This window comes from Medicago truncatula, chromosome 3, assembly GCF_003473485.1.
Source record: "Medicago truncatula cultivar Jemalong A17 chromosome 3, MtrunA17r5.0-ANR, whole genome shotgun sequence".
In the NCBI taxonomy this organism is placed as follows: Eukaryota; Viridiplantae; Streptophyta; class Magnoliopsida; order Fabales; family Fabaceae; genus Medicago; species Medicago truncatula.
Genome location: NC_053044.1, coordinates 46,606,793 through 46,633,972, shown reverse-complemented (window position 1 = coordinate 46,633,972; position 27,180 = coordinate 46,606,793). Strand labels below are relative to the sequence as shown.

The 27,180-nt window shown below is 33.7% G+C and overlaps 1 protein-coding gene and 1 long non-coding RNA gene across 2 annotated transcripts; both read left to right on the top strand.

The window, feature by feature from the left end:
- The first annotated feature begins 1,340 nt into the window (after nucleotides 1–1,340).
- Nucleotides 1,341–15,506, top strand: LOC120579447 (uncharacterized). Its single transcript, XR_005645291.1, has 2 exons — nucleotides 1,341–1,473; nucleotides 14,977–15,506. It is a non-coding gene; the product is annotated as an uncharacterized lncRNA (long non-coding RNA).
- An 855-nt stretch (nucleotides 15,507–16,361) lies between these two features.
- LOC11445274 (60S ribosomal protein L6) lies at nucleotides 16,362–19,367 on the top strand. Its single transcript, XM_003602409.4, has 4 exons — nucleotides 16,362–16,730; nucleotides 18,174–18,280; nucleotides 18,786–18,967; nucleotides 19,046–19,367. Exons 1-4 carry the CDS (start codon nucleotides 16,474–16,476, stop codon nucleotides 19,199–19,201), a joined length of 702 nt encoding a protein of 233 aa, XP_003602457.1. The 5' UTR covers nucleotides 16,362–16,473; the 3' UTR covers nucleotides 19,202–19,367.
- Nucleotides 19,368–27,180: the final 7,813 nt, after the last annotated feature.

The following is a 27,180-nucleotide window of genomic DNA, read 5'->3' as shown; positions in this document are numbered from 1 at the left end:
TGTACAAATTAAATTAATTTGTTTTTAATAGATATATAACTATTATTTTCGTGGCTTACATATAAAAAAATAAAAATTGGGCCCCAAAAAATTGGAGGCCCGGTGTCGTCGCCCAGCCTCGACGGGCTATGGGCCGGCCCTGCACAAAATTACACAAAAAGGTCAGCCGATACCCAAGCAAAGTAACGGATCCGACCACCATCTCTGAGAGCCATACACAAAAGTGGCTTTGTTTGCTTCAACCACCAATAGAAATTATATTTAACCTTTTCCATAATCTTTCTGATTGGAGTTTCAATATTGTTAAAGAGTCTGTTGTTACGTTGTCACAAAAATGTCTAACATTTATAACTTAATTAAGAGACCAAATTACGACAAAACAAAAAAGCATAAATAATCAATTTGTCTAACGCGTAATTAAGGTTATTTGTAAATCTTTGATGATATTTGGTAGAAGATATTTTTATGGAAAAAAATTTAAATTCTTGAGAAATTTCCTATTCAAATGTACTAATTTACTACCGGGCAGAGTTGAATGTCTTGCAACTTTGAGAACTAAGATTTATTTAATCTTTATTGGATGGGGAATCACAAAACATTTACTTTATCCGATCTCAACTATAGGCAAAACTAACTAAATAAAAGAACTGTAAAATTATTAGTTACAATTATCCGAGAGTCGTTCCCCGCCATAAATAGACTATACAAGCTGAGTGAAATTTTTTATCCCTAAAATCTCAGTTCTTTATTGATCAAACATTGACTTAAGCTTCAAAGTATTTGTAGGCATCACCCTCATCTTCGAGGAGAAGAAGTCATGTTCTACATGATCTACAATCCGGTCATCCTTCCCTTCCGTGTCCTTTCATATCAATAATTGAAAAGGCTGAAATATTACTTAAAAAAAAAATATTATCAATTATATAAAACAATTCATAGCCAAGGTGATTTTACTTTTGAATTGAAATTAAAAACGCCAATAATCGGTTTGTACATGTGAGGGAAAGAAATACCTAATTACGGTAGAATACTTCTTTAGTGTTTTTCATTTATTTTAATGAAAGTAATCATAATTTTCGTTCTAATAATTTCTACAACTGAGCTAGGATTTGTGGATGATATTATTTTATCTATTCTTTCTTTTTTTAACAGACATTATTTTTTCCATGCTAATAATTCATCGGTCGATACAGATTTAAGGGCAACACTTTGATGACTTTGTCTCTATCTCTCTAGTTTCTTTTAACAAAAAATTATCTTTCATTAAAATAATTTATTTTAATCACTCCTCTATCATTATAATCAAACTTTGCCAAAGTAAACCTTCTTAGGTGAAAAAAAAAAAAAAAAAGTTAGCCGGCTTCTTTTAGTTTCACCAAAAGAGATCAATGCGGACAGCGACATCAAAGTATGGAAGTCCACCATTGCCAATCATGAACAGCAGCAAGCCATTGGATTTGGATAAATTTTGAGGTAAACAATTACTCCCTCTGTCCCATAATACATACACAATTGACTCTATTACGTATACCAATGCATAATTTTGAGTTTAGATATCTTGAATAATATTTTAAAAGAAATTATGAAAATTTGATATTTTAAAAATACTCGCCGAGACGAATCTAACGACATCTTACATGATATTATTTATCTATGGTCAAAGTAAGTTAAGTCAAAATTGTATATTTTTAAACGGATCATCTATTGCGGAATGGAGAGAGTATTTGATTCCAAAATTATACTCGCTCCTGTATATCTTAATTAGAATAGAATTTTTGAAGAATTTTTTTATATCATTCATAAAAAGATACACTTTTTAAGATATATTTATTGATTAATTTTATTTTTAAACTCGCTTAATATGTTTGTCTAAGTTTCGAAGAGAACTCGTTAATAAGTTTAAGAGAAATGATATTTGTACAACCATTTTGTGACAACTTTTTCTCTCATACTCACATTATTCTCTTATTCTCTCTATTCTTTTTTCTCTCTCCATTGTTTTTAACCAATGAAAAGAGAGAAAAAAAGTTGTCACCAAAAGTTGTATGAAATGGTTGTTCAAATATCACTACTCTAAGTTTAAAGTGAAAATTATATATTTAACATTGAAACACTAAAAAAACAACTTTTTCTACTACATGTTTCCTCCATTTCAAAATTAGTGTCGTTTTAGTCAATTACACAAAGATTAAGGAATGAAATAAAGTAGTCAAATGTCATTGCAGTTTTACTAAAATAACCTTACTTTATAAGAATAAGACAAACTTAAAGTTGTATTGAAAATTGTGTGAGAGATAAAAGTTTGAGTATTTATTGAAGGTAAAGTTAGAAGAAAAAAATTAAAGTTGTATTGGAAATGTAAAATGACATTCATTTTGAAACAATTTTTTTTGACTAAAGCGACACTCATTTTAAAACGGAGGGAGTAAGACTTATCAATTCTTTAAAAAAAAAAAAAAGACCTATCAATTGTTTATGTATCTTTTAAAAAAAGACTTATCAATTGTTTCATTTTTTAAATCATTGATAACTAATAAGTATTTTTATCTCTTCAGAGCATTTGTTAGCTTGATTTTAATAATAGGGGTCATGTTAACAAATATCAGAGGAGAACTAGTCAAGGAGGTCTGACATCTAGTCCTCATCTTCCTAAACCTCGCGATGTACTTTTTGACCGGAACTCATATAGGCTCAATCTTGCATACAATTTATGGGGTCCAGGTCCTGCATCCACCAATAACGTTTCTTCTTGTCAACTCTAATAATACAAGTTATGCTAACAAATGTCAAATTGTTAAAAAAGTATAAAAAAGAAAAATGATAATAAAAAAAAAAAAATTGTACTGAAAAACACAAATTTTAGGGGTTGCAGGTGGATGTCATTAACTTTTGGTGTTATTGGTGTATTTGTTCATATTTATCTCTCAACTACTCATTATCTTTCATCTAAATAATTTATTTTTATTATTTATCTATAATTCTCTCATCTAAAATGAACTAAAGACATCAATGACATCCAAACATTTTTCAAATTTTAGATTTTTAAAAGGTAGATTGTGTAACGCCCACTTTCGTTTAATAGTTATTTAATCGAGTTTAAGTGATTATATTATATTTATATAATATATGTATGATTTTGATATGTTTTGATAAATTGTGGTGATTTTGGTGATTTGATTGATGACGTGTTAGGTTATGAGTTTTGGAGGAATTGATAAGATTATAGAATTTATTTTATTGTTAAATAAGATAAAGATTTGAAAAATATTTAGTTGAGGGCTGTTTTGATATTTTAGATAGTTTTGGGGGAGAAAGTGAGATAAGATAAGTTATTAGAAAGAGGTATAAATAGGAGAAGACCTAATATTTTAGAAACTCATTGTACGTGAAAACTTTTGGAAAAGGGAGAAAAAGCCAAGTCTAGAGGAACCAAGGTAGAGTGCTGCGATTTCTTCATAACCAGGTAAGGGTGAGACTAGTAATTCAATAGCATTGATTGTTGTAATTCTGATGATTAATTGACAAAGTTAGGATTGATTTAGAAAAGTTTTGGAATTAGGTTAAAACCCTAAAAATTGATGATCAAACGGTAAAACTTGTTTAGATTGATGTAAGAACCGTCCTATAACCTTAGAATATGTTTAGGATGAATTCTGGAATCAAAATTAGGCTTTGAACCATGTTGTGTGATGGATTTTTGAGAAAAACCCTAGTCTGCCCGTGCTTCTGTTCATCGCTCGCCACGGCGAGTGATGATCCTCGCCTCGCGAGTGGTGAACTTCATCGCTCGCCACGCGAGCCCCTTTCCTTCGCCTCGCGAGTTGTTTGGTGAAACTCGCCATGGCGAGCAACCTTCCTCGCCTCGCGAGCTTAGGCAGAGTGCATGTCATATTTCGTGTTTCGACCTTTTTAGTTGAATCTTGTATGCCTTTGAGTACCTGAACTTACCTAGTATTGATTAGGAATGAATGTAGGATCAGAGGGAACCTAGAACAAGCTTAGTTTGTGAGTTGAGTGGTGCTCGCCATGGCGAGTAAGTACTCTCGCCTCGCGAGTACAACCAGGATGAACTTGATTATGTGTTTGTGCGATCTGTGTCGCACTTTTTAGTCCAGAGTGAACCCCTAATTGGTAATGAAACCTTATGATAACGTTTAATGCAGTCTGTAAAGCTATTGAGTTAAGTTGATATTATTTGAGCATGATTAAGGTATTATGCAATATGTAAGATATAATTGAAATGATTATGATTCTAGTAAATTGTTGTTGATATATTGATATCTCCTTGCTGTTATGCGACTTGACTATGCTGCTGCTGTTATTTAACTGAGTATGCAATGTTTATATATGAATATAAGGAAAATGATGACGTTTTGCATCAAGTTATTGAATGCACATGATTACGATGATTATGATGTTTTGTTCATATGTGTCCATGCATAGCATATCATTGAGCTTAGTCCTCACCACGAAAATTAGGAGCTTTGTCCTCCGCACGTTTTATAGGAGCTTTGTCCTCCGCACGATTAAAGTATATTAATACTTATGATGACGATTGGTACCACATGCATATAAGGAGTCTAGGAGCATTGTCACATTGTCATGATTAAGATGCCTTGTTGATAATGAATGGATATGTGATTATGTGATAAGTGTTATTTGATTATGTTATGTTGTTTATAATGATTGGATATGTGATTACGTGATAACTGTTTAGCATTTATGCAAAGTTAATAATGGAATGATTGATGTTAATTTATGATTCACAATTACATTGATTAATGTTATTTTATTATGAAATCTCACCCCTTCTGCTTGAAAATGTTGCCCTTCGTATGGGTAACTTGCAGGTGATCGTGCTTAGTGTGCAGTTGCTTCGTGAGTTGGCCTTGCCTTCACTGTGTCGTCTAGGTCGCTCTGATACGTAACGGGATGGGGTTTAATGCTATAACATGCTTCATTCTTTTACGTGAACTGCTTATGTTTTGATAAACTCTTTTGAGATACTTATTGGGCCTGCGTGCCGAAAACGTTTATGATTTATGTTTATGATTTTCCGCTGCTATGTTAAAGATATTTGTGAAGGTTAAATCATTATTTAACTGTTTTGGATTACGTTTCTATGTGATATCCCGTTTATGGTTTTTACTCTGATAATTGTTTAAGAAATTTGTATATTGGGAAAACGGGGTGTTACAATTGGTATCAGAGCAGGTCGATCCGTCCGGTCAATTAGAGAGTCGTGTCGAGTCTTAGTAATATTTATATTACTATCTTATGTTGATTGTTGCTACTTTTGTAGAATATCCGAAATGGCTGGAAGGAATGATGCTGCGTTAGCTGCTGCTCTACAAGCTGTTGCCCAAGCTGTGGGACAACAACCTAACGTGAATGCTGGTGCAAATGCTGAAGCTAGGATGTTGGAGACGTTCATGAAGAAGAACCCTCCGACTTTCAAAGGACGTTATGACCCTGATGGAGCCCAGACGTGGCTTAAGGAGATTGAGAGGATTTTCCGAGTTATGCAGTGCACTGAAGATCAGAAGGTGCGGTTTGGTACTCATCAGCTGGCCGATGAAGCTGATGACTGGTGGGTTGCTATTCTGCCTACCCTCGAGCAGGAAGGAGCTGTTGTGACTTGGGCTGTTTTCAGGAGAGAGTTCCTGAGAAGATACTTTCCGGAAGATGTTCGCGGGAAGAAAGAGATCGAATTCCTTGAGCTGAAGCAAGGAAATATGTCCGTGACAGAGTATGCTGCCAAGTTCGTGGAGCTGTCTAAGTTCTATCCGCACTATACTGCAGAGAATGCTGAGTTCTCGAGATGCATCAAGTTCGAGAACGGTTTGAGGCCCGACATCAAGAGGGCGATTGGATACCAACAGCTGAGAGTTTTTCAGGACTTGGTTAATAGCTGCAGGATCTATGAGGAGGATACCAAGGCTCACTACAAGGTAGTGAATGAGAGGAAGGGCAAGGGACAGCAGAGTCGTCCTAAGCCGTACAGTGCCCCCGCTGACAAAGGGAAACAGAAGATGGTCGATGTTAGGCGGCCTAAGAAGAAGGATGCTGCAGAGATTGTGTGTTTCAATTGTGGTGAGAAAGGCCACAAGAGCAACGTCTGCCCTGAGGAAATCAAGAAGTGTGTCCGGTGTGGTAAGAAGGGTCATGTTGTAGCTGATTGCAACCGTACAGACATTGTTTGCTTTAATTGCAATGGAGAGGGTCACATTAGTTCACAGTGTACTCAGCCTAAGAGGGCGCCGACTACTGGTAGGGTCTTTGCTTTGACTGGGACTCAGACAGAGAATGAGGATCGTTTGATCAGAGGTACTTGCTATATTAATAATACTCCTTTAGTTGCTATTATTGATACTGGTGCTACGCATTGTTTTATTGCTTTCGATTGTGTTTCTGCTTTGGGTCTTGTTTTGTCTGATATGAATGGAGAGATGGTTGTCGAAACTCCAGCTAAGGGTTCGGTGACTACTTCTCTCGTATGTTTGAAATGTCCTTTGTCTATGTTTGGTCGTGATTTTGAAATGGATTTAGTTTGTCTACCTTTGAGTGGTATGGATGTGATTTTGGGTATGAACTGGTTAGAGTACAACCACGTTCTTATTAATTGTTTTAGCAAGTCAGTGCATTTCTCTTCCGTCGAAGAGGAAAGTGGTGCAGAGTTTTTATCTACTAAGCAGCTGAAGCAACTGGAACGCGACGGTATCTTGATGTTTTCGTTAATGGCTACTATATCTATTGAGAATCAAGCAGTGATTGACAGGTTACCGGTGGTGTGTGAATTTCCTGAAGTTTTTCCAGATGAGATTCCTGATGTGCCTCCAGAGAGAGAAGTTGAGTTTTCTATTGATCTTGTTCCTGGAACGAAGCCGGTCTCGATGGCACCTTATCGTATGTCTGCTTCTGAGTTATCTGAGTTGAAGAAACAGTTGGAAGACTTGCTTGAGAAGAAGTTTGTTAGACCAAGTGTTTCACCTTGGGGAGCGCCGGTTTTGCTAGTAAAGAAGAAAGATGGTAGTATGCGGTTGTGTATTGATTATCGGCAGTTGAACAAGGTAACTATCAAGAATAGGTATCCACTTCCGAGAATTGATGATTTGATGGATCAGCTAGTGGGTGCACGAGTTTTCAGCAAGATTGATTTGAGATCAGGCTATCACCAGATTAAAGTAAAAGACGAAGATATGCAGAAGACGGCTTTCAGAACGCGTTATGGTCACTATGAATATAAAGTTATGCCCTTCGGTGTGACCAATGCACCTGGAGTGTTTATGGAGTATATGAATCGCATCTTCCATGCATTTTTGGATCGGTTCGTAGTTGTGTTTATCGACGATATTTTGATCTACTCCAAGACTGAAGAAGAACATGCTGAGCATCTGAAGATTGTCTTACAAGTGTTGAAAGAGAAGAAGCTTTATGCTAAATTGTCTAAGTGTGAATTCTGGTTGAAAGAAGTGAGTTTTCTAGGCCATGTTATTTCTGGTGATGGTATTGCAGTGGATCCGTCTAAAGTTGAAGCGGTATCACGGTGGGAGACTCCAAAGTCCGTTACTGAGATTAGAAGTTTCTTGGGTTTAGCTGGTTACTATAGAAGGTTTATTGAAGGGTTTTCTAAGTTAGCTCTTCCGCTAACGCAGTTGACTTGTAAAGGTAAAACTTTTGTGTGGGACGTTCATTGTGAGAAAAGTTTCGGTGAATTGAAGAAACGGTTGACGACTGCTCCAGTGTTAATTTTGCCGAAGTCGGATGAACCTTTTGTGGTATATTGTGATGCGTCCAAGTTGGGTTTAGGAGGTGTACTTATGCAAGAAGGTAAAGTGGTAGCTTATGCTTCAAGACAGTTGAGAGTTCATGAGAAGAATTATCCTACGCATGATCTCGAGTTGGCGGCTGTAGTCTTTGTATTGAAGATATGGAGACATTACTTGTATGGTTCGAGATTTGAGGTGTTTAGTGATCACAAGAGTTTGAAGTATTTGTTCGATCAGAAGGAATTGAATATGAGACAGCGAAGATGGCTCGAATTGTTGAAGGATTATGACTTTGGTTTGAATTATCATCCAGGTAAAGCTAATGTTGTTGCAGATGCCTTGAGTAGGAAGACATTGCATATGTCCGCCATGATGGTCAGAGAGTTCGAATTGCTTGAACAGTTTAGAGATATGAGTTTGGTTTGCGAATGGTCACCTCAGAGTGTGAAACTGGGTATGCTGAAGATTGATAGTGAATTTCTGAAAGGTATCAAGGAAGCACAGAAAGTTGATGTAAAGTTTGTGGACTTGTTGATTGCTAGAGATCAGACTGAAGACAGTGATTTTAAAATCGATGATCAAGGTGTGTTGAGATTCCGAGGAAGAATTTGTATCCCAGACAATGAAGAGATTAAGAAGATGATTCTTGAAGAGAGTCATAGAAGTAGCTTGAGTATTCATCCGGGAGCTACGAAGATGTATCATGATCTAAAGAAGATTTTCTGGTGGTCTGGTTTGAAACGAGATGTGGCACAGTTTGTGTATTCCTGTTTAGTTTGTCAGAAGTCGAAAGTTGAGCATCAGAAACCTGCTGGAATGATGGTACCTTTAGACGTGCCAGAATGGAAATGGGATAGTATATCGATGGATTTTGTGACGAGTTTGCCGAATACTCCGAGAGGGAGCGACGCAATTTGGGTTATTGTTGATAGGTTGACGAAGTCAGCTCATTTCCTACCTATTAATATTAGTTTCCCTGTTGCCCAGTTGGCAGAGATTTACATCAAAGAGATTGTGAAGTTGCATGGTGTTCCTTCGAGCATTGTATCAGATAGAGATCCAAGATTTACTTCTAGATTTTGGAAAAGTTTGCAAGAGGCCTTGGGTTCGAAGTTGAGATTGAGTTCGGCGTATCATCCACAGACAGATGGTCAGTCGGAGAGGACAATTCAGTCGCTAGAGGATTTGTTGAGAATTTGTGTTCTTGAGCAAGGAGGAACTTGGGATAGTCATCTTCCGTTGATCGAGTTCACATATAATAATAGTTATCATTCTAGTATTGGAATGGCACCGTTCGAAGCTTTGTATGGTCGGAGATGCAGAACTCCGTTGTGTTGGTTTGAATCAGGAGAAAGAGTGGTCTTAGGACCAGAGATTGTTCAGCAAACTACTGAGAAAGTTCAGATGATCCAAGAGAAAATGAAGGCGTCGCAGAGTCGACAAAAGAGTTATCATGATAAGCGTAGAAAAGATCTTGAGTTCCAAGAAGGAGACCACGTGTTTTTGAGAGTCACTCCTATGACCGGTGTAGGACGTGCTTTGAAGTCAAAGAAGTTGACCCCGAAGTTCATTGGTCCGTATCAGATATTGGAAAGAGTTGGAACGGTGGCTTACCGAGTGGGTTTACCGCCACATCTTTCGAATTTGCACAACGTTTTCCATGTGTCGCAACTTCGAAAGTATGTTCCGGATCCATCTCATGTAATCCAAAGCGACGATGTGCAAGTTAGAGACAACCTTACGGTAGAGACTTTACCGGTAAGGATTGATGATCGTAAAGTGAAGACGTTGAGAGGCAAGGAGATACCTCTCGTGAGAGTCGTTTGGTCGGGAGCGACTGGTGAAAGCTTGACGTGGGAGCTTGAGAGTAAGATGCTGGAGTCTTATCCAGAGTTGTTTGCTTGAGGTAAATTTTCGAGGACGAAAATCCTTTAAGTGGGGGAGAGTTGTAACGCCCACTTTCGTTTAATAGTTATTTAATCGAGTTTAAGTGATTATATTATATTTATATAATATATGTATGATTTTGATATGTTTTGATAAATTGTGGTGATTTTGGTGATTTGATTGATGACGTGTTAGGTTATGAGTTTTGGAGGAATTGATAAGATTATAGAATTTATTTTATTGTTAAATAAGATAAAGATTTGAAAAATATTTAGTTGAGGGCTGTTTTGATATTTTAGATAGTTTTGGGGGAGAAAGTGAGATAAGATAAGTTATTAGAAAGAGGTATAAATAGGAGAAGACCTAATATTTTAGAAACTCATTGTACGTGAAAACTTTTGGAAAAGGGAGAAAAAGCCAAGTCTAGAGGAACCAAGGTAGAGTGCTGCGATTTCTTCATAACCAGGTAAGGGTGAGACTAGTAATTCAATAGCATTGATTGTTGTAATTCTGATGATTAATTGACAAAGTTAGGATTGATTTAGAAAAGTTTTGGAATTAGGTTAAAACCCTAAAAATTGATGATCAAACGGTAAAACTTGTTTAGATTGATGTAAGAACCGTCCTATAACCTTAGAATATGTTTAGGATGAATTCTGGAATCAAAATTAGGCTTTGAACCATGTTGTGTGATGGATTTTTGAGAAAAACCCTAGTCTGCCCGTGCTTCTGTTCATCGCTCGCCACGGCGAGTGATGATCCTCGCCTCGCGAGTGGTGAACTTCATCGCTCGCCACGCGAGCCCCTTTCCTTCGCCTCGCGAGTTGTTTGGTGAAACTCGCCATGGCGAGCAACCTTCCTCGCCTCGCGAGCTTAGGCAGAGTGCATGTCATATTTCGTGTTTCGACCTTTTTAGTTGAATCTTGTATGCCTTTGAGTACCTGAACTTACCTAGTATTGATTAGGAATGAATGTAGGATCAGAGGGAACCTAGAACAAGCTTAGTTTGTGAGTTGAGTGGTGCTCGCCATGGCGAGTAAGTACTCTCGCCTCGCGAGTACAACCAGGATGAACTTGATTATGTGTTTGTGCGATCTGTGTCGCACTTTTTAGTCCAGAGTGAACCCCTAATTGGTAATGAAACCTTATGATAACGTTTAATGCAGTCTGTAAAGCTATTGAGTTAAGTTGATATTATTTGAGCATGATTAAGGTATTATGCAATATGTAAGATATAATTGAAATGATTATGATTCTAGTAAATTGTTGTTGATATATTGATATCTCCTTGCTGTTATGCGACTTGACTATGCTGCTGCTGTTATTTAACTGAGTATGCAATGTTTATATATGAATATAAGGAAAATGATGACGTTTTGCATCAAGTTATTGAATGCACATGATTACGATGATTATGATGTTTTGTTCATATGTGTCCATGCATAGCATATCATTGAGCTTAGTCCTCACCACGAAAATTAGGAGCTTTGTCCTCCGCACGTTTTATAGGAGCTTTGTCCTCCGCACGATTAAAGTATATTAATACTTATGATGACGATTGGTACCACATGCATATAAGGAGTCTAGGAGCATTGTCACATTGTCATGATTAAGATGCCTTGTTGATAATGAATGGATATGTGATTATGTGATAAGTGTTATTTGATTATGTTATGTTGTTTATAATGATTGGATATGTGATTACGTGATAACTGTTTAGCATTTATGCAAAGTTAATAATGGAATGATTGATGTTAATTTATGATTCACAATTACATTGATTAATGTTATTTTATTATGAAATCTCACCCCTTCTGCTTGAAAATGTTGCCCTTCGTATGGGTAACTTGCAGGTGATCGTGCTTAGTGTGCAGTTGCTTCGTGAGTTGGCCTTGCCTTCACTGTGTCGTCTAGGTCGCTCTGATACGTAACGGGATGGGGTTTAATGCTATAACATGCTTCATTCTTTTACGTGAACTGCTTATGTTTTGATAAACTCTTTTGAGATACTTATTGGGCCTGCGTGCCGAAAACGTTTATGATTTATGTTTATGATTTTCCGCTGCTATGTTAAAGATATTTGTGAAGGTTAAATCATTATTTAACTGTTTTGGATTACGTTTCTATGTGATATCCCGTTTATGGTTTTTACTCTGATAATTGTTTAAGAAATTTGTATATTGGGAAAACGGGGTGTTACAGATTGCACACTTCAAATATAATATTTTATATTTGTTTTCTTAACCAATGACGTGTCATTTTTCTAATAATAATAATAATTCATATTCTAATTTTTCAACTACTTCCATCGTCCCTTAATGAGTACAAAAATCACTGGTATGAAAAAATATTGTTGGGGTAATAAATATATCTGAAAAGTATGTAATTATTTACTAAATTGTCTTTTATGTATAAATACATTTAATGTTGATTTTTCATATTACAAGATAATTAGTACTCTCTTCATTCCTTTTTAATTATCACTTTTAGAGAAAAAAATTGTTTTTATTTAACTGTCACTTTCAAAATTCAATGCAACATTAAATGTTGATTTATCAATATTACCCTTAAATATTTATTGCAGAGAGAAAAACATATAAAATAAAATATTAAATTAATAAGGCCATTGGTATCCCTAACTTTACTATATATATATATCATATTAAGAGGATAAATCGGTTGTCAAAATCTTAAGAAGAAAAATCTCATGGAACAAAGTCTAAATAAGGGAGACTAGGGTCTAGGGAGTATCTTTTGTGCAAAATTCAAATAAATCGGTTCCTACTCGTCATTCGTCAAAAGAGAGTTGCATTGTGTGTGGACCATAGAACATAGATTTCTAGAAATAGAAGTCTGACTTAGTAAACTGCTTTGGAGTGTCGGCTTGTGATTCGGTGCGGAAGGAAGAACTAGGGATGATGATTGGATTGTAATTGGTTTCTACAAAATACGTAAAAAGAGAGGTTTAATTTCCATAAAAATAAAATAAAAAATGTTTGGTACCAGCTCTACAAGTCTGCAATTGTCACATAGAGTAATATTTCGTTGCTAAACAAAATTAACTTTTTAGGTTCATCTTATTAATGATGTATATAGTTCATATTAATACCACATATATCATTAATTAAATGAATCTAAAAAGTCAATTTGTTTATAATTAGAAACGGAGGGACTACATATATAATTCATCTGATCCCATTATAAGAAAAAAAAAAAATTTATTCGTTGAATAACTAATGTATTTGGTCACATTTATAGACAAATATATAATTATTTAATGAATCTAAAAAATTGTTTTCTACTTATAAATATAACTCGGGGATATAAGAGAAGGTGAATATTAGTAAGGGTCAAACTCAAAGCTAAAAAGCTTGAGCACACTCACACAAATACTTCTTTTTTTAAAGATAAATTGGTTTAATGGCGCGACTAATTTATTTATCATTTAATTTTTTCATTGTTGTGTGTGTGTCCAAATCATTTTATTGTATGTGCCCAAATATTTTTATTTGTGTTTATATCTATGTAAGACGTTCTCTATATATATAATGTGATCTAAACATAATGTCACTTTTAATTTAGTTTAATTTATTTGTCAAAAAAAAAAGTTTAATTTATATCAATTTTCCTACTATACCCTCCATGTAATAATCTCTTTATGACCTTTTGAATTACCCGAAGCATTTATTCTAAAATATAAAAATAGATACTTCCTCCGTCCCTAATTATAAGATCATTTTGAGAAAAAAAATTGTCCCTTTTTATAAGATCCCTTTGCTATTTCCAACTACATTAATTATTTTTTTACATACATGTCCCTATTAATTATACATCTTTTTCTTCAATCAACAATAAATAACATGTTGAAAACATAAACCATTTCTCTCTTAAAGGATAAAATTGTAAAAACAATACTAATTACAAACATATTTAATACAAATATCCACTATCTTAATTCCCATTATTTTTTCAAAAATGCCCTATAATTAAGGACGGAGGTAGTATTAAATATTCACACATACAATTTAGTAATATTATCTTTGTACAGATGTTGCTTTCTGCTAGTGTAAACTCTGCACCTCTTCTTTCATCAAGGTTTTATTCCATGAGATTTTTCTTCTTAAGATTTTTAAGAGGATAAATGATATATTTGAACAATTATTTTTTGACAACTATTGTGACAATTTTTTCTCTCATATTTTTATTATGTTTTTATTTTATCTCTCTATTATTTTAATTTTTTTGTCAATATTTCAATTTTTTTATAAATTTATGATTGTACCAAAATTTATCATAAAAATGGTTGTTCAAATAACACAACTCTTCTAAGAGACATAGTGTTTTTAACACCTTATGTGTTGCCTTGGATATTGGCTTAGTATCCAAGTTGTATTTTTTTTCTTTAGAATTTTGACAAAGGAGATGGTTAGTTATGGGATGTCAATTTAGTTAGGATGTCATAACTTTCGCTTGATTTTTTATCCTCCATTAATTTATTTATAAAATAAAAAGACAATTTAGAAATATTCCTACCGACCATTCCTATGAAAAGTCATTAATTAACACCATCATACTTAACTGTTATTATGTTATTTGGTTGTTTATAAGAGAATTAATACGTGATTATTGATTAATTCTCATGCCTCATATATAAGAAAAGAAATAAAAATAATTTAATCGACGACAACTTCTAAATAACAGGAAAATATGATTTAAATTGTATAATCCTAATATTACGAGACATTATTGAAAAAACAAGAAGTGAAAAGTGCCAAATGAAACCCAGCCCAAACAGGTTTGTAGCTAAATTACTTGCCAGAAATTTTGATTTATTTATATTATTTTGATGCCGAAATTGTCTCATTATATTATTTTGAAACAAGTCATTTATTTTAAGACAATTTTATTTTGCAAATGCCTTGATTATTTTGGGACGGATAGATTAAACATTCTAGATATTAAATTGTTTTTTCAAAAGAAAATATTGTAAAATCTATTCACGTGAATATCAACGAGTTCTAAATCTAACAAAAAATAAAAATTAAACTTCCACGAGATTGAAAATCATTAAATACACGTATACAATATAATAATAGAAGAAAAGAAAGGAGAGTAAAGTAGTCTTGAAAATTCTCTCCTTCAAAATTCTCTCATTCTCCCTCCTTCACTAATTTATAGCCATTGGATCAATCTAACAAAACACATTAAAAGAAAATAACTTAAAATTCCATTTGTTTTGGTTGTTTAAAATCCCTAAATCTGAAATAATTTATTTGTTTCCAAATTTGAAACTCAGCCTCCATGTCACCATTCTCAACAGAAACGACACCGGCAATGAGGGAATTCATCCATGGTGAGTAATATATGGCGACGAGGGAATACAGGTTAGGAAAGACGAAAGAAAACTCTTCCATCCATCCGCCTCCCACGACGGCAACGGCGATGTAGATGCAGGTGCGTGAATGAACTACATAAATATGCAGGAACTACTATTGTTAAGCTCCTCAAATATCCTTCTCCTACTAAACAAGCGCATGTCGTTATGCTCTGAATTACACTACCAAAAAGAGGTGTATTAAAAGATAGAACACAGACATAGTAAAATCAATCCCAAATTCTATCTGAACTTACGGTGATAGAGATTGTGATGAGAGTGCATAGGTAATGAAGACATGACAACCACAATTTTCATAGGTTGAGTGGAGACCTTAGGAAGAAACTTCTGTTGAATTGCAATATCGTATTGATGTTTGGGTTTTTTTTCTTTTAATATATGCACCTTTTGATTGATCCAATGGCTAAGAATTGGTGAAGGAGAGGATGCGGTTCCCTTGTCAAAAAAAAAAAAAACGACTGTAACAAAATAAAAATAGAAGTGGTTACAAAAAGGGTAGCCTCTAATATGGTCATCTTTTTTGAAGGAGCACCCATGGTCCTTATAAGCTGACTCACAATAGAAGGTGGATTTTGGTCCTTTACAAATTACACTGTACAAATTGAGAAAAAAAGTAAGTTGACGCGGCGTTGGTGTTGTGACTAGAAGGCAAAAACAACTATGTTAATTCCACAATAAATATTAAAGAGTACAATTGAATCATTCAATCTGCAACCCAATCTTTGTCAATTCCACAATTTACACTAAGCTCTTTACGATAGCTGAGTTTATAGAACCAAAAACGAATGAATCATTCAATCTGCAACCCAATCTTAGTTTCCACAATGTCAATTTCATCTTTCAAAGGCTGACGAAAAGAGGCAACAACAACAATAATGAATCACAGTTTGGGGATACAACGCTGACTAAAGTATTCGTTGGAGGTCTTGCAAGGGAGATTCCAAAGACACTCAGATCCAAAGATTGCAACTTGAAAATAATAGTAGAATTTTATGGCTTTAAAGATAATGGTAGTAATTTATTCCTTCATTCTAACCAAGTCATACTCCATACTTGGGGTTGGAACGAAGAACGCCAATTTCAAAAACAAGATGAAAGTTTCTCCCACCGATGTCCTCATAAAGATTTTAATAGAAGGCAAAAAATGGAAAAGTGCTATGTATGGTGTAAATTGGAAAGCAACGAATTCAACCTACTATTGCGGGTCAATTAATGAGGACCATGGATGGACCTTAAAAAAAGAGGACCATATTAGGGACTACCTACAAAAAGTAAAAGAAAAAAAATAAAAATAAAACGTGTTGGGCTGGCGAAGAGCAGAGGGAGGCAAAGCCCACTAATAGCTATGCTTTGAAGCATCATCGTCTTCAACTAGGTTTTAGACAGAGGGAGGGAGGCATAGAGCAGTAGCAGCTTTCAGCAATGGCGCCGAAGCAAAGAACAGCAAGAGTGAGCCGTAACCCTGAATTGATAAGGGGTATCGGGAAATACTCGAGATCTGCTATGTACCACAAACGTGGTCTATGGGCTATCAAGGCTAAGCACGGCGGAGCTTTCCCTCGTCACGATCCCGTCGCTAAGCCTGCAGCTCCGGTCGAGAAGCCACCTAAGTTTTACCCTGCCGACGACGTGAAGAAGCCACTCCGCAACAAGCACAGGCCAAAGCCCACTAAGCTCAGGTTCGTTCATTTCTATCGAGACACCTATGTATTTGTGTGGTGTTTGATGTCTGTGTCTTGTGTTTTATAGGTTCTGTCCCATGAATTAAATGTGACATAACTCAGTTTGTTTTTAGCTGTGAATTAAGATAACTATTCGAGGGGCCTCAATTGTATTGTTAGTAGTAATTTAATTTTAAAGTTTGGTTTTTGCGATTGGATTGATTGTTCTGTTTTCACTTTTTAGCTAGAAATACTACTTGTGTATGGTTATTTCTGAAATACAGTAACAATTGATTATTGTAAACCTTAATTGATAAGAGAAGAGTAAATAACCTTAATTCTTGGCTTCTCAAGTATTTAGCATTTAGTAATCTTTTGCAGATGACTTTGAGTTTTGTTTGTTCTCCGCTATAACCTAAGTTAATCATACATTCAAGAAGTTAGAACAGTTTAATTTCCAATTTGGTCATACATTTAAGTAGTTTGAACACTATAAGATTCCTTTGTGATCAATGGTTTATCTGGCATCAGATTTTTAGTTTCCCTGTCTACTCAATTTGATTTCATGCTTCAGATATGTTATAATATGTTAGAAGAGTAAAAGTGGTGCGGCCCTAATGTCTCAACAGTCTGGTGTCTCTTGCTGTTTCGATATTTTAGAGCCTTTGGCCTTGGTTTTTTGGTGCTATTTGCGTGGGAGTCTTATGTGTGGCAGCTGTCTATTATCTGTTTCTTTTCCTGTGGTGTTTTGGGCGGAATTGTAATGCTGTCACAGCTTCTGCTAAGCTGTTTTTTGCTGTGACAGCAACAGGGGCAGCAGCTGCTTTGCGGTTTGTGCGGTTTGGGGTGCTTGTTTTTTGGGTTCGGGTGTGAGGCAAGGGTATGCGTGTAGTCTGTTACATGTATACGCCGGCATCACAGCTTGTTTCCAAGGCTTTTGGTGGGTTTTTTTTAATCGAATTTTGGTGTTCCATATATATGCGGCACCTCTTTGTATTTTTTCCCCTTTTGTCCGCGAGTTTGTGGTGCTTCTTGCATTTGCTCGTCGTGAATAAATTTGTCAATTAAAAAAAAAAACGTAAAAGATTTCAATCATCTAGATATATAACAAATTTGTACTTTTTTATTTCCTATGTTATGAAAAGTAAAGTTATCTTCTTAGATTCTTAAAACCTCGTGTTCTGTCAAGGAATTAGTGGGCATTTGGCTCTTGGTAGTATGTTTGCAGAAGGCACTCCGACGCTTACGTAAGCGTTCTTTTCTTGCAGAGCTATGTGTTAAGATACTTGAGTAGCCAAACCCTTTTTTTTATAGTTGGAGGGTTTTGCATTGGTTTGGTTTCCTTATGTTTAGGATTTGACTTGGATGTAGAGAGATTTTATCCCTTTATTCAGTCATTCTTATTTATTAGATTCATTTGTGATTTTATCCCGTAGCGTTCATTTCTGGTTTTGTTTTCAGGGCTTCAATTACTCCTGGTACAGTGTTGATTCTTCTTGCAGGAAGATTTAAGGGAAAGAGAGTTGTGTTTCTCAAGCAGCTTCCTTCTGGACTTCTTCTCGTTACCGGTAATTATTGGTTTAAGAAATAAACATATTTTGTCCAGCATTTTATGTTATTGCCTTAGATTTGTTGTAAATAACTATATATATTTGCTTGTTGTATTATGAGTTATTGTAATTTGATGTACTGTTTTTACATTTGACAAAGAACTTTTGCTTCTGTTAGTACGAATATAGATTTATATTTCGACAAATATTTTTCAGTGTTTGGATGCACCTACTTAATTCATGTTCATATAGGTCATGCTCATTTTCATTTTACTTTAAGCTATATTTAATTATGCTTCACAGACATGATTATTGAGTTAAGGTTTTTGCCTGATTGCACCTGAGTTATGTTGTTTCTTTTTCAGCAGTGCACTTCAGCAATGTATCTTTTTCAAAATACTCTTGCAAATGCCTTTGTTGCATTTTATGAAGACACGATTATGTTGATACTCATCCTTTAACATCTACTTTAGCCTCCACTCATCTCTAACCAATCTTCATTTGTTCATTCTCATTACCTTAGGTCCATTCAAGATTAACGGAGTCCCCTTGAGACGTGTGAATCAAGCTTATGTTATCGGCACATCTACCAAAGTAGATATTTCTTCGGTTAATGTCGACAAGTTTGATGACAAGTACTTCTCAAAGGAATCCCAGAAAAAGACTAAGAAGGGAGAGAGCGAGTTCTTTGAGGCAGATAAGGAGGTATGTTTGTTGAGTTTTGTTGTTTTGGTAATTATTCTAGGTGTGTTTGCTAATCTTCACAATGCTTTTGCTTTTTAGGACAAAAAGGTGCTCCCTCAGGAGAAGAAAGATGATCAAAAGACTGTCGATGCTGGTTTGTTAAAAGCCATTGACAGTGTTCCAGACTTGAAGACTTACCTAGGTGCCAGGTTTTCCTTGAAGGCAGGTGTGAAGCCACACGAGTTGGTCTTTTAGAGGAAATAAGTGTGTTAGAGAATTGTTTTTTGGTTGTTTGTCAAACTTGAATCTTAAGTTTTAATCATTTACAATTTTCTCAGTATTAGACATCTTCAAAACTTGTATTCTTTGCTGTCTGTTATTTTCCTTAATATATTCTGTCCTCTTGAACCATTTGGTTTTATGATTTTGAGCCTTTATTGCTGGCATACCACACCAAGAATGATTTCAAACAAAAAAAAAAAGGTATAGAAGATGTTCCTTCTGTACTTTGCAAAACTGTTTCATTTTCTGTTTGAAGATATACTTATAATTAACAAAGTTAGTTTGAAGAGTTCTGAAATTTTGAAGAGTTCTGAAAGTTGGTTAGTAGTGTGTGCATCCTTTATAACCAAGAACTAGCATATTCCAAACTCAACTAAAATTTACACGCACATTTTCCCAAATGATGCTATAATATGGAACTCTCGGTACTACGTAATGGTGGATGACACATGAATGAATTTTGAAGTGCAACGCCGTAATGTTGTTTGCTTTGTTAAAAATTTCCACGTAATTTGTACCATCTTAAACGTAGTGTATCATTCATAACCACTAGCCTGTGTTGAACTCTATCTCTACTTTAAACTGCACATCGTCGTGAGAAATGTACTGTCAATTCAAAATGCAAATGAGCGCTACAATATGGGTATTATGTGATGTGAATTTGTTTCAAGGTCATTGCTAACATACACGAGTGATGATTGACGTAGTGTATGGTGCATAAGTAATTTCAAGTTTTAAATTTTTTATTCACACTCATGGTTGTCTCTTTAGCTTCGGTTATGTGTTTAATCTAAGGTGTATTGGATTGAGATTTTAAAAGACTATTTTAGCAAACAAAGTCTTGAAGATTTTAAAAGATTGTGTAGGAATGTATTAATTTTCAAGAAACTTTTGAGGGATTTTAACTCAAAGACTTTTAAGATTTGAAAGTACTTTATGAAAATTCATGAGATTTGAAACGACTATCAAATTTTAAAAAAAAATTCAAAATTACATAATAAAAACAAATTAATACAATTTTTAAAATTTTCAATAACAAAGTGGTAATGTCTTCCTAATCATTAATCAATATTTCTTCACATAGTTGTAACAAAAAAATAAAAATATTTCTTCACATAGTTGAAGTTAAACCAATCTACCATAAATTATTATCTTCTTATTCATATGTTCCGTTTGAATAAAATAAATTGATAATTATAAAATAAACAGTAAGAACGAACAGGACAAAAAGTAAAATAAACATGCAGTAAAGTGATCACGAGTAAAAAAAATGTGGACGACGACAAAGAAAATAACGTCCAAAACCATAAAATCTGGAAAAAAGATACGAACCCAAACATGACTCTCAAAGAAAAACAAAAAAGTGAAATGAGGATATCAACGTAATACATATTGATGAGTGAAGTGAGAGAAACGAACAAGGGAGTAAAAAGAGTCTCATGAAATCTCATGTCTTTGTACAAGATTGTTAGTTTTAAAATTTTCAACTAAAAAGTCTCACAAAATTCATCCCACCAAGTAATCCATTAAAATCTATATATTTTTAAATACCAAAGGACAATTTTTAAGTTGTATAAATTTTTGATTGAATACCACCGAAATTTAGTAGACTCTTTAAAAATTTTTGAAAATCCTAATTGAATACCACCGGAATTATTTCTAATCTTTTAAAATCTTGATTGAATATTTTAAAAAAAAAATTAATCAAAAAGTCTTTTAAAATCCTTCAAAATCCCAATTCAATACATCCCCTAAAATGAAAATTGAAAAAATCGTTGAACACCAGGGTCCCGATGGCGGATTTTCGACTGAGAATGACTGGAGTAGAGTGAAAACGAGGTAAAAACATTGCTGGGCAATCCATCATATAAGTGCGACGATAAATAAATCTAAAGATTGAAATTATATGTGCACCATACATTACTTGGTTCATCTACTTATTATACCAGAAAAATGTTTTCTAAAATAAATAAAAAAGACAATAACCTTGGTTCATGTATTTTCATTTCACTCTATTTTCTTATATATATCTAGACACGATGGAATCAAGTGGGATAAAACATACCTTATGTTATTTGATTATTGAAATCTACTTATTAATTTATTGAAATCTACTTATCCTACATCCTTAACTTTTGAAAAACTATTGACTAAGCTGAGAATTCAATAAATTAACATTTCAAATTTTACAATTTTTGGAAGGAACTGTAGTTAAGGATGTATCTTTGGATGAGTTCAAATTTTGGTAAATACAAATTAGGAGAAAACTTAGTAGAATTCCATAGATGCTTTCGTATGATTCTTAACTAAATTCACTATGATTTCCTCAAATTCATAATTTTCTCAAAGTTTGTTATATCCAAAAAATATGTATTTTTAGTTAAAAACCATACGAAAAGCACCTGAGGAATTGCACCTAAGTTTTCTCCAACAAATTAAACTTAGTTTTACTTACATTTTTGCCAAATTTCGAATTATTACAACCCAATCTTCCAGAAACCATAATGTTAAAAACAATAAATTGCTTAGCTGTATCTGTAAATTAGCTTTGTGAAAATGCCAGGAAATTTATATCCACGCAAAAAATTGTACTTGCTTAATAGTAAGCTATCACTAATTCCTTCAAAAAAAAATAAAAAAAATCTAATTCTACAGCTAGGAGCCTAGGATTACGATTTTTTTCCATATCTGATTTGATACTTATCTGTATTAGATTATCATGTTCATGTGAAGCTTTTCATATACCAAATAATATAATTCATTCCACTGTTCCTCAAATGTCCATATCATCGAGTCAAAAAGAAGAAAAAATGTCATTATAATTCACCCATATAATATATATCAGGTACTTGTATTTGCCTTTGTTTTAAATACATATATACATGTGATTCCCACATAAATACGGCAAAACTAAGTGCATATGACAAAAATCAAAACATAATAGTAAGCTTATATGTCATAGTCACTAAAAAGACTTGTAAAGTATTTTCCAGCAGCTATATATCGTGCTCGTGTAAAAGGTTGTCCCAAGAACTTTTACGTAACTACTTTAGGCTACTACTTTATCACCCATGGGACATTTTTTTTCATTCAAAGTTTCGTACTTATGACTTATTGGTTATAATGATTGAGTACACTATAATGTTGGATATAATATCAAATATATTATTTATGGTTTGATGAGGATCAAAATTTAATTAATTAGATATTAGAGGTAAGATGCAAAGCAGGTCCTGTGATATCTCCCATGTTCGTTGACAGCTATGCAATAAAGATAAGGGTGGATTGGATTCCAAAAAATAATACGTAGAATAAATACTTTGCTGGAAACACTTTTAGCCACATTATTTGTAAGGGATATTTTTTCAAAATTTGATAAATGTCATTTCGTATTGATGGTTGATATCTAGGGGTCTTGTGTTGCTCAAAACAAGCAAAATACCATATCAGAAGATAGCTTCAGATAGACTATTTTCATGAGAAGGAAAACAAGGGTAAGAAGAATGAGAAATGTTATTTGTACAACTATTTTTGTACAACTTTCTTTCTCATACTCACATTATCTTCTTATTCTTTCTCATTCTTTTTCTCTCTCCATTGTTTTTGACCAATAAGAAGAGAGAACAACAAGGTTGTACCAAAAGTTGTACCAAAATAGTTGTTCAAATATCATTACTCAAAAAGAATACACTACTAGAAGCTAACTTTCGATGGAGCAATTATCGAGCACATGAATAAAAGTTCAGAGTTTCTTTTCCAACCTCTCAAAATTACTAAAGATGATTAGGTGTAGCATATAGTTTGGGCCCATCAACTTTAGGATGAGGTATTTGATCTTTAACTAGGGAAACTTGGTTATAATAAAGTGAAAATTGCTCTTCTCCCATACAAAATTGCTCACTTTCACGTGAACTGATCAAAATACTTTCAACATGAGTTAACTTACGTTCGATAACGTCAACGTTAAATCACGCTGATACATATATCCAATGTAGGTTAACTCACGCCGAACCCCCAATGTAGGTTGTTTTATATACAAAAACACATCCTTTTAAGAAAAAATCAAAGAAAGAAACCATGTTTCTACACAAGCTCTATTGCCTTATTGACTGATGTGTTGGCAAATAGAAAGCTTGTAGTTAATGTTGTGTGTCACTGTCACATTCTCTTCGTCCACCCATGAAAGTTAGGTGTCTTGCTACTTGACAACTGCCACGTGGACTTAACTCATAGTCATCATATTTCAAGGTAAGGCCGGACAGATTGAGCCGATCCGTCCAAAACCGGCCGGCCCGCAAGAACGAATGCAAACAAGCGGGTCGAATTGGGTTTGGCGAGTCGTCGGGTTTGTTGATTCGGTTTAGATTGGGTAAACCCGGTCGAGTTCGGCTTTGAAAATCCAACTCGTCGAATATCCGAAATCGTCTGTTCAGTAACAGTATTGCTTTACTAGTTGATTTATTTACTATTAATAGCCATTGATTTTTATCTTTCCTAGTCTTCTCACTCTATACATGCTACCCATTTTTTATTGCATAAGAGCTCTAAGGGGCTGTTTGGTTGAAGAGAAGACGAGAAGAGAGAAGTTGAAGAGAGAGATAGAAGAGAAGTGTCCCATCAAAGCTGTTTGGTGAACAAAGAAATAGGGGAGTGAGATTAAAAACCATTTCTCTTCATGAGTGTGAAGAAACGGGAGGAGGAGTTGTTATCTTGGGCATTTCTCAATTATACCCTTGCTTACATATTAGTAACATAGACCATCTTATTTTTTTTTTTTAAGACCGATTAACACTATTTTTTTAATAACCAAATAACAACGATAAAACTAGTGAAATTAAATAGTGTGATAATCTGGTCATATATATATTTTTTTTAATAAAACTAGTGTAATGAATTGATTTAATTAACCGACTATGTTAAAATATTTTAAAGAATTAATTAAAAAGTAATCTAATTACTGTATAAAAATAATCAATTTAATTTTTTTAATTAAGTTAGAATAAAAAACGGATTAATTTATATATGAGATCCTCTTAAAAAAATTATATATGAAATTAAATTACTAAGATAATAAATTGTATTAGTTTTTTTATTAAGGATATTTTGGTCTTTTCAAAAATTAAACACACCTCTTTCTCCCCTATTTCTCTCTTTCTTCTCTTGTTCCAATCAATATATCAAATTCACTTTATTTCTCATCTATTTCTCTCTTTAAATTTTCTTTTCACAACCAAACACACCCTAAATTCAACTCATCTCTGTACCTTGAGACACACAAAGATGATTCTTCCATCATTTATTTTGAAAATTACGTGCTCCCTTTCCCATTTCTTTTTATTTTATCATTTTATTTTTATCACATGTCTTTGTACTGTACATCTCTTTCTCTCTTTCACCGATGTTCTTGTTCGTCCACCACCATCTCTCAACCTTCATCTTCATGATAACTTCTTCTTCCTACTTCTCTATTACTAGATCTGTTAGTTTAACTATAGATTTACAAATGTGAATCAAAATAATTGTATCTCAGAGCAAAACTTTGACATCATCTTCCTCTTCCCTTTGTCGTTAATGGTGTTTATTAGTTCTTTCTGGAATTTTTCTTCCCTAAATTTTTCAACCTTGGTGGATCAGAACTGATTCAACTCGACCGTTTTACCTGTAAACCGCGCAACCCGACACCGCTGTAACCGAAACCTTTAAATGGCCGACAGCGGACTGTAAATTTCCACCCGACGGTTTCGGATTTTAAACCCGAAACCTGCCTGGAACCGTCTGTTGTCCCGCCCTACTTCAAGGTATCCACAACAAATGGTACATACCTCTCTACATTCATTTGAAACTTAGAAGATCAATTAACTAGGTCAATAATAGTTCCAATGTATACTAAATATGTTGGTCCATCCGTATATTGTAATTTTGGTGAAAATCAAAATGTAATACATTTAAAGCCACTATATCACGTTAAGGCTTCTGCATGCAAGTTAACTCACGTTGGGGGTATTTAGGTCAGTTCACGTGGGAATGAGTACTTTTGTATGGGAGAAGATCAATTTTGTAATAAAGTTGGAAAATTTCTTTTCTCACCCAATAATTTTTAAAAACTATCCATGTTTAGATTTACTTATCCAAACGAGAAAAAAGAACATCATTTTGTCTGCGTTTTTCATGTCAATACAAAATATAAATCTCGTCTGGATTAATAATTTTGGATAGGTGCAATTTTTTAGAAATGAATAGAGGGAAAAATATTCCTCTAAAAATTGTTGATCCATTGGACCCTCTATTGTTTTCACAACCTTAAGACCTTATGAATTTGAATTGATATTAGAGTGTGAATTGTTTACCTTATTGTCCCTAATTGTTCCGCCACTAGGTTAAAGAAGATTGCAGCTTTTGATCAGAATTATTGTTCTAGAACGTACGAGCCTTGTTACCAGCTTTCTTTTTTCTGATTTGGAGGCTTGCCAATGAGTTCTTAATAACATGTTTCACACATATGTCGTGCATGTTTGCAACTACTGAACCAATGCTTATCTGACTTCTTACCTTCATTGAAGTTTTTACTGGTCAAAAGAGAGTGGTTAATTGTGCACAAAAGAGTGGTTAATTTTTTGAATAGTTTAATTTTTTTCTATTCATGGTTGAATAACTTATACTTTTTGTGACACTCTAACTTTTTTATCGATGAAATGTTTTTTTAATTGTGTGAAACTAATTTTTTTTTGTTAGTAGGCTTGTACTTGTAGTTAGTAGATTTTTTTATTTCTTTATAAGCTTAGGGAGATCTTAGTTGAAAACTTATAAATAAAAATAGGAAATACCTAAAAAAAAAATCTTATTTTTTTTGTTGTTGTTGTTGTAGCATGCGGAAAAAAGGCACCAAAAAACCCAAGAAGAAGCTCAAAGAATAGGGTATATAGGTGAGCGGCATGCATATAAATATTTCACCAAGAAATATGGAGATGATTGCATACAGTTGTTTGGGTGAATAAAGGTGAAGAATATGACAATCCTTATATCCCTAGCACAAGAGATTTTATCGTATGAATCTTCATTTTCTTGGTATATGGTTTGGTTTTCCTATTATACAATTTTAATATGTTTTTGCAATATACAATTCATTTATGCAGTTTGTGCTTTAAGGATTAAGCAAACCCCTTTAACAAATGTTCAAAACAACATACATTATTTTGGTGTGAGTACAATTGTCGAGTCTCAAACTTTCTGCGAATTGACTGAGTTTATTGCCAACACTAAGATAATTGTTCTTAATTTGTATAATTGTAATATCAACTATTGTGAGTGCAATTGTAGAGATCTTGTTAAAATTAAAAAATTAAGTTCATTTTAATTATAGTTAATATTATATTGATAATACCCATACTTTATTGTTTGTTGTTAATATAATTTTGGTTTATTCAATTTACTATTAGTTTTATATTAATATTAATTATTGTTCGAGTACCCTATCTATAATTTTTGTGACGTAAGGTTTGTACATTGCATTGTTATATTTCTCATTTATTATCGTTAAGACCCTTAATTTTTTTGAGTTATCATGATATTACTACAAAGTTTTCATTGATATCTAGCAATTATTAATCTTCGTTGAAGAACTTATATTACAAATAATATGGGTTTTCTCCTCCTAGTTGAAGTAAGATCACAGTTCTGTTTAGGATAAATAAAAAACATCTTTTTAAAGGCATGTGGTCATTTATATCTATTTTACGCAATTCAATATTAGTCTAAAAACTTTGTATTTGAGTATTTTAATGCATATTTATATTAAGCATATTTTTTTTATTGAAATTAATTGCAATTCTTCTTGTATCATGTAAGTGATGGATATAATCTATCAGTGTAACGTTACTTGACATGATCATTGTGTGATAGAGAATAAAGTTGAAAGTTTATTTTAAACATTTTATACTCTTTTACCTTCAATA

What these genes read in the sequence shown, in the direction of transcription:
- LOC11445274 (XM_003602409.4), top strand. Translation starts at nt 16,474, where the DNA reads ATGGCGCCGAAGCAAAGAACAGCAAGAGTGAGCCGTAACCCTGAATTG. An exon ending in CCAAAGCCCACTAAGCTCAG is followed by an intron (nt 16,731 to 18,173) that starts GTTCGTTCATTT and finishes TTTTGTTTTCAG; the next exon opens with GGCTTCAATTACTCCTGGTA. An exon ending in TCTTTGAGGCAGATAAGGAG is followed by an intron (nt 18,968 to 19,045) that starts GTATGTTTGTTG and finishes TTTGCTTTTTAG; the next exon opens with GACAAAAAGGTGCTCCCTCA.